Raw genomic sequence first — 8,137 nt, 5'->3', positions numbered from 1 at the left:
GTTCAGATTAGTATGTCTGAGCATTTGGTTCATATGATTGGACCTATAGTACAGTGTTTTAAGGGTTAAGTCTGGTAGTTTTAAAGACAAGTTTTAAAAAGTAATAGTCCTGTCGGATCATGTATGGGATTTTAACAGATACACAGAGTTCATAGCAGGCTTACTACGGGTCCCGGCGGCCTTAAGCCGATCTGGATCCTAGTGCCGAGCAGTTTGGGCCGTTACAAAGAGGGTACCGGTTTCCGGGCTGTTACAGAAACCCGACGAGTGAGCGAGCAGATTGAATAGAAAATGGAAAAACAAAAAAGACAAAGAGCAACATGCGAGTATCTTGGCCGTCTACCCACGCAGTAACCTATATAAAAGGAAACTTTGAAGTGTCTCGTTTCATTTGGTAAAACTTACAACTTGAAATATGCTCATCTCCTCGATAATCCATGTATCGCGGCTAGGAGCTGCGAGGTTTGAGCGTTGACAATACTAGCAAATGGTTGGAGTCAATTTTCCCTTAAGTGTGGGTTTAACATTTGCACACAAGGATTTTACAGGGCCTTCCTTTCCTCCGTACGTCAAGTTAATGTCAGCGAGCTCGACCTTCTGGCATGGAAAACTGCTGCTGCAATTAAGTCGAACAGCTACTGCGGTCGCTGAAGAGCCCCTAATATTCTTGAAGGTGACGTTGGAGATCTTAACTTTTGACGGAAGCTGAAACAAACATCAGAAACGGCAAAGGGTTACAGAAATTTCATGTTGCGGGCAGATTTGTCCACGGACAATGCATTAAGAGACTCTTTCATTTTCATTTCTTTTCGCGTTACCTTTGGATTGCACTGATTCCATGGGCAGTACATTTGATCTATAATGATAGGGTTGCGGACATTTTTCATCATAATATCCTCGAAATGCATATCAGAGGCCATGCCACCATGTAATGCCGGCCATGTCTTAATTCTCACTCCATTGTCGGTGTCATAGAAGGTGCAGTTCCTTACGAAAATTCCGGAGACAAATTCATCAGTGGTCTTCCCTAAACTTCCCACGCTAATGCCATGTCCATGTCCACATCGTACGTTTGTGATCCTTATTTGTTCGCTGGCACCACCAATGGAGATGCAGTCATCGCCGGTGGCAATATTTGAATTAATAATGTTGATCCCGTTTGAATGCCCGATGTGAATTCCATCTGTATTGACGCTATCTCCTGGTGCAGTGATCGTGAAGCGATCGAAAGTAAGGTTTTTGCCACCTAGAAGATTGACATGGAAATTCTTACTATCGAGCGATGTTACGTCCTGAACTACGCTGTTGGTGATGAAGTCAAACCGCAAGCTCTGGCGTGTTTTTAAAGGGACAAGAAGCACATAAAGGAAACGTTATTAATCATCTTACAAAGCAGTATGATACATGCACAATATACGATTCAATTAAACTTACAACTGGAAGTCTCTTGCATTTTGGATTTCGACCGCAGTTATTTTGCTTCCAAGCCACTTGCCCTTGTCCGTCGAAGGTTCCACCACCGGATAATTTGAATTGATCAATGTATGCAAAAGTAATCCAGCTGTCCTTGGCATAACTGCTAGGGTTTATCGGTGCCAATAAGGTTCCTTGGACTTGAAGCTCCATGGCTCCCTTGCATGGACCATTTAAGTCAGTTAAACCTATGGAATATGTTCCTTTGGGTACTACAACTATGTTGGAACCCTTTGCTGAACAAGCCTCTTTCCACGCGCCCAATAATGCCTGAAAAGGAAAAAAAAAAGGGAGATGAAAGTTCAGTTAAAATGAGGTATAAGAAAATCACGGCGAAATTAAAAATTAGGAATCGTCAGCACACCTTGCTAATATCTGACTTGCCATCGGCTTTACCACCATAATTTTTCACATCAAATACGGCAGATTGAACTCTACCAGCAAAAACAAACAATAATAGCAAAGATGTCAGGGAAAAATACGTCTCCAGGGTCGTCATCTTCATGAAGCCTTTTCTTTTCTAAGTTCTTTCGTAAAATGCGCGGCAAATTAGAATGGATTTCTCCTTGTTTGCAAAAGCTTTTATATCTAAGCAATTATCTAAAGTTACCGGATTTTATAACGGAGGGAAGTTATTTACTTGTAACTTTTGTTCTATTATTGGAAATTGTTTTGTCGCTTTTTAATAAAAAGCATAACAGAGAAATACCGACTAACGTCTAACCTATAAGTAGATATTGTCTTGTTTTTCATTCGTTTGCAGCAAAACTTATCTTTACGTCTAAGCCTTTCATACTGATATAGCGATTTCTTACTTGTTCATGACAAGCACCCTCCAACGCCAATAGTAGATTTTCATTTGTCTCGCACCGTGCAATATTCCAAAATATTGCATAAAAAAAATAGAATTCACATAAGTAGAAATCGCATGCACTTTTTATGAGCCGCGTCACGTTTCCTTTTAAAGAAAAGGAAACGGAGCAACGATTAATCGTGACACATACTCACAGTGACTTCCTTTCTTGAAGAGATTTTAAGTGATGATGCTTGAGTAGATCCTAAATCATAGCACGGGTAGATTTATTCGCTTCACAGAATATTCTATTTTCATAAAATTAGTGCCATGTACCTTCTAAATTCATAATCGGTCCTTGAATCTTTTGAAAATTGCCCTTAGCATGCAATAAAAAAAAAATTTAAAGACGTTAAAAAAACCTAATGAGAAAATGTATTTTTCACCGAAGAGATTTCAACGCCTCAATATGTCGTGCAGTGACACAAAGTGAGCTAAAATGAAAAGCAAAATAGGCGACGCACATATTCACGGGGTTCGACAATATGTCGATGTGATAGAGCTTGTGCATTTTTTATTCCAAAACTTTGAGCTTATTGACCAACGAGCACCCGGGCTAGCTTGGTGATGCAGTCGGAAAATAGAGCTGTGCTGTTATTGGTTAAACCTGCAAGAATGAGAACGTGAGGTGATGGGTGCCCACGGCAGCCACTCCGACGCTCAACTCAATAAGCCTGAAGAGAAAAGCGAGAGAAAGGAATTGCTCATAACTTGAACAGTATAAAAGAACATCGTACCTTTGCCTCTCTGGTCGTTCTCCTTTAATACTGTAAGAAGACAGAGATAAATATAGCATTTTCTGATAATCCAATGATGATGTGATCGTTTGCTTGATCAGGGATATCGCCGGCTAATAGGTCGGTGATCCCGCGACTATAGCCATAATGGGTATACGCGGGACTGTGCCTGATAATGATAACTTTGTGCCGAGACTCATCTTATCCAGGGGAGGGCCAGTTATGCTAATAAACAGGGTGTTGAGGTGTGCGGGCCTTCCTTTCCTAGAGTGGGGCCGCGCTACCCACTCATCAGATCTTGCCACGTGGACCTATTATGTGTTGACAACTCATGCCTTTCTTTGGGCGACCCTTGTGCAGCATCACGTGGACCTATTATGTGTTGAAATTCTCACAGCACCTCGACCCATCAAATGAATAAGTTTTTATTAAACGAGTTTCTTAGGTTCCCGATAATAAGTTTTAAATGAGCAGCCCTAATTTCATGAGTCTCTTATTTCGCAAACCTTTCTAAAAAAAACCGCATTTTGTTTCCCGCGGCCCAGTTTCTTTTCTCATTTGAGCCGAAAATGTTGCGTTGCATCGCATCCATTACATTGGATTACGCTGAAGGAGTTCATGATATGCTGTAGTGTTAAATTTTCTTTTGTCGATTTCATCACCGCACTGTGCAACGAAACTCAACAAATTCTTTAGGGAGTGGATTGTGTAAATCTAGCATCAAATTGAGTTCAGCACCAAAGAATACGCATATCTTTTCTTCTCATGGACAATGTGTGCCTTTGAGTGGAAATTTTAATACGATTACTCTATCGTGATGAAAATAACGTTCAAAACTGTACGAAAAATCTATAAAAAGCCTGAAAATTCGGACAGAATAATTTTTTCTAGGGTCGAAACTTGGCCAAACTGCCTTCGACTGTAATCTCATGTTTTCTGTTGTCAGTTTAATCACCGCACGACGAGGCGAAACCCGACGAGTGAGCGAGCAGATTGAATAGAAAATGGAAAAACAAAAAAGACAAAGAGCAACATGCGAGTATCTTGGCCGTCTACCCACGCAGTAACCTATATAAAAGGAAACTTTGAAGTGTCTCGTTTTATTTGGTAAAACTTACAACTTGAAATATGCTCATCTCCTCGATAATCCATGTATCGCGGCTAGGAGCTGCGAGGTTTGAGCGTTGACAATACTAGCAAATGGTTGGAGTCAATTTTCCCTTAAGTGTGGGTTTAACATTTGCACACAAGGATTTTACAGGGCCTTCCTTTCCTCCGTACGTCAAGTTAATGTCAGCGAGCTCGACCTTCTGGCATGGAAAACTGCTGCTGCAATTAAGTCGAACAGCTACTGCGGTCGCTGAAGAGCCCCTAATATTCTTGAAGGTGACGTTGGAGATCTTAACTTTTGACGGAAGCTGAAACAAACATCAGAAACGGCAAAGGGTTACAGAAATTTCATGTTGCGGGCAGATTTGTCCACGGACAATGCATTAAGAGACTCTTTCATTTTCATTTCTTTTCGCGTTACCTTTGGATTGCACTGATTCCATGGGCAGTACATTTGATCTATAATGATAGGGTTGCGGACATTTTTCATCATAATATCCTCGAAATGCATATCAGAGGCCATGCCACCATGTAATGCCGGCCATGTCTTAATTCTCACTCCATTGTCGGTGTCATAGAAGGTGCAGTTCCTTACGAAAATTCCGGAGACAAATTCATCAGTGGTCTTCCCTAAACTTCCCACGCTAATGCCATGTCCATGTCCACATCGTACGTTTGTGATCCTTATTTGTTCGCTGGCACCACCAATGGAGATGCAGTCATCGCCGGTGGCAATATTTGAATTAATAATGTTGATCCCGTTTGAATGCCCGATGTGAATTCCATCTGTATTGACGCTATCTCCTGGTGCAGTGATCGTGAAGCGATCGAAAGTAAGGTTTTTGCCACCTAGAAGATTGACATGGAAATTCTTACTATCGAGCGATGTTACGTCCTGAACTACGCTGTTGGTGATGAAGTCAAACCGCAAGCTCTGGCGTGTTTTTAAAGGGACAAGAAGCACATAAAGGAAACGTTATTAATCATCTTACAAAGCAGTATGATACATGCACAATATACGATTCAATTAAACTTACAACTGGAAGTCTCTTGCATTTTGGATTTCGACCGCAGTTATTTTGCTTCCAAGCCACTTGCCCTTGTCCGTCGAAGGTTCCACCACCGGATAATTTGAATTGATCAATGTATGCAAAAGTAATCCAGCTGTCCTTGGCATAACTGCTAGGGTTTATCGGTGCCAATAAGGTTCCTTGGACTTGAAGCTCCATGGCTCCCTTGCATGGACCATTTAAGTCAGTTAAACCTATGGAATATGTTCCTTTGGGTACTACAACTATGTTGGAACCCTTTGCTGAACAAGCCTCTTTCCACGCGCCCAATAATGCCTGAAAAGGAAAAAAAAAAGGGAGATGAAAGTTCAGTTAAAATGAGGTATAAGAAAATCACGGCGAAATTAAAAATTAGGAATCGTCAGCACACCTTGCTAATATCTGACTTGCCATCGGCTTTACCACCATAATTTTTCACATCAAATACGGCAGATTGAACTCTACCAGCAAAAACAAACAATAATAGCAAAGATGTCAGGGAAAAATACGTCTCCAGGGTCGTCATCTTCATGAAGCCTTTTCTTTTCTAAGTTCTTTCGTAAAATGCGCGGCAAATTAGAATGGATTTCTCCTTGTTTGCAAAAGCTTTTATATCTAAGCAATTATCTAAAGTTACCGGATTTTATAACGGAGGGAAGTTATTTACTTGTAACTTTTGTTCTATTATTGGAAATTGTTTTGTCGCTTTTTAATAAAAAGCATAACAGAGAAATACCGACTAACGTCTAACCTATAAGTAGATATTGTCTTGTTTTTCATTCGTTTGCAGCAAAACTTATCTTTACGTCTAAGCCTTTCATACTGATATAGCGATTTCTTACTTGTTCATGACAAGCACCCTCCAACGCCAATAGTAGATTTTCATTTGTCTCGCACCGTGCAATATTCCAAAATATTGCATAAAAAAAATAGAATTCACATAAGTAGAAATCGCATGCACTTTTTATGAGCCGCGTCACGTTTCCTTTTAAAGAAAAGGAAACGGAGCAACGATTAATCGTGACACATACTCACAGTGACTTCCTTTCTTGAAGAGATTTTAAGTGATGATGCTTGAGTAGATCCTAAATCATAGCACGGGTAGATTTATTCGCTTCACAGAATATTCTATTTTCATAAAATTAGTGCCATGTACCTTCTAAATTCATAATCGGTCCTTGAATCTTTTGAAAATTGCCCTTAGCATGCAATAAAAAAAAATTTAAAGACGTTAAAAAAACCTAATGAGAAAATGTATTTTTCACCGAAGAGATTTCAACGCCTCAATATGTCGTGCAGTGACACAAAGTGAGCTAAAATGAAAAGCAAAATAGGCGACGCACATATTCACGGGGTTCGACAATATGTCGATGTGATAGAGCTTGTGCATTTTTTATTCCAAAACTTTGAGCTTATTGACCAACGAGCACCCGGGCTAGCTTGGTGATGCAGTCGGAAAATAGAGCTGTGCTGTTATTGGTTAAACCTGCAAGAATGAGAACGTGAGGTGATGGGTGCCCACGGCAGCCACTCCGACGCTCAACTCAATAAGCCTGAAGAGAAAAGCGAGAGAAAGGAATTGCTCATAACTTGAACAGTATAAAAGAACATCGTACCTTTGCCTCTCTGGTCGTTCTCCTTTAATACTGTAAGAAGACAGAGATAAATATAGCATTTTCTGATAATCCAATGATGATGTGATCGTTTGCTTGATCAGGGATATCGCCGGCTAATAGGTCGGTGATCCCGCGACTATAGCCATAATGGGTATACGCGGGACTGTGCCTGATAATGATAACTTTGTGCCGAGACTCATCTTATCCAGGGGAGGGCCAGTTATGCTAATAAACAGGGTGTTGAGGTGTGCGGGCCTTCCTTTCCTAGAGTGGGGCCGCGCTACCCACTCATCAGATCTTGCCACGTGGACCTATTATGTGTTGACAACTCATGCCTTTCTTTGGGCGACCCTTGTGCAGCATCACGTGGACCTATTATGTGTTGAAATTCTCACAGCACCTCGACCCATCAAATGAATAAGTTTTTATTAAACGAGTTTCTTAGGTTCCCGATAATAAGTTTTAAATGAGCAGCCCTAATTTCATGAGTCTCTTATTTCGCAAACCTTTCTAAAAAAACCGCATTTTGTTTCCCGCGGCCCAGTTTCTTTTCTCATTTGAGCCGAAAATGTTGCGTTGCATCGCATCCATTACATTGGATTACGCTGAAGGAGTTCATGATATGCTGTAGTGTTAAATTTTCTTTTGTCGATTTCATCACCGCACTGTGCAACGAAACTCAACAAATTCTTTAGGGAGTGGATTGTGTAAATCTAGCATCAAATTGAGTTCAGCACCAAAGAATACGCATATCTTTTCTTCTCATGGACAATGTGTGCCTTTGAGTGGAAATTTTAATACGATTACTCTATCGTGATGAAAATAACGTTCAAAACTGTACGAAAAATCTATAAAAAGCCTGAAAATTCGGACAGAATAATTTTTTCTAGGGTCGAAACTTGGCCAAACTGCCTTCGACTGTAATCTCATGTTTTCTGTTGTCAGTTTAATCACCGCACGACGAGGCGAAACCCGACGAGTGAGCGAGCAGATTGAATAGAAAATGGAAAAACAAAAAAGACAAAGAGCAACATGCGAGTATCTTGGCCGTCTACCCACGCAGTAACCTATATAAAAGGAAACTTTGAAGTGTCTCGTTTTATTTGGTAAAACTTACAACTTGAAATATGCTCATCTCCTCGATAATCCATGTATCGCGGCTAGGAGCTGCGAGGTTTGAGCGTTGACAATACTAGCAAATGGTTGGAGTCAATTTTCCCTTAAGTGTGGGTTTAACATTTGCACACAAGGATTTTACAGGGCCTTCCTTTCCTCCGTACGTCAAGTTAATGTCAGCGA

General features: G+C 40.6%; 2 protein-coding genes across 2 annotated transcripts; both read right to left on the bottom strand.

The window, feature by feature from the left end:
- Positions 1 to 734: 734 nt before the first annotated feature.
- LOC122722448 (polygalacturonase-like) lies at positions 735 to 1,972 on the bottom strand. The gene is made up of 3 exons (XM_043953146.1): positions 1,838 to 1,972; positions 1,435 to 1,743; positions 735 to 1,364 (listed from the first exon to the last, which is right to left on the bottom strand). The coding sequence occupies exons 1-3, from the start codon at positions 1,970 to 1,972 to the stop codon at positions 735 to 737; spliced, it is 1,074 nt and encodes a 357-aa protein (XP_043809081.1).
- A 2,538-nt stretch (positions 1,973 to 4,510) lies between these two features.
- On the bottom strand, positions 4,511 to 5,748 carry LOC122722447 (polygalacturonase-like). The gene is made up of 3 exons (XM_043953145.1): positions 5,614 to 5,748; positions 5,211 to 5,519; positions 4,511 to 5,140 (listed from the first exon to the last, which is right to left on the bottom strand). The coding sequence occupies exons 1-3, from the start codon at positions 5,746 to 5,748 to the stop codon at positions 4,511 to 4,513; spliced, it is 1,074 nt and encodes a 357-aa protein (XP_043809080.1).
- Between the last annotated feature and the right edge of the window lie 2,389 nt (positions 5,749 to 8,137).

Source organism: Manihot esculenta, chromosome 18 (assembly GCF_001659605.2).
Source record: "Manihot esculenta cultivar AM560-2 chromosome 18, M.esculenta_v8, whole genome shotgun sequence".
Classification (NCBI taxonomy): domain Eukaryota; kingdom Viridiplantae; phylum Streptophyta; class Magnoliopsida; order Malpighiales; family Euphorbiaceae; genus Manihot; species Manihot esculenta.
This window is presented reverse-complemented; position numbering and strand designations above follow the sequence as displayed.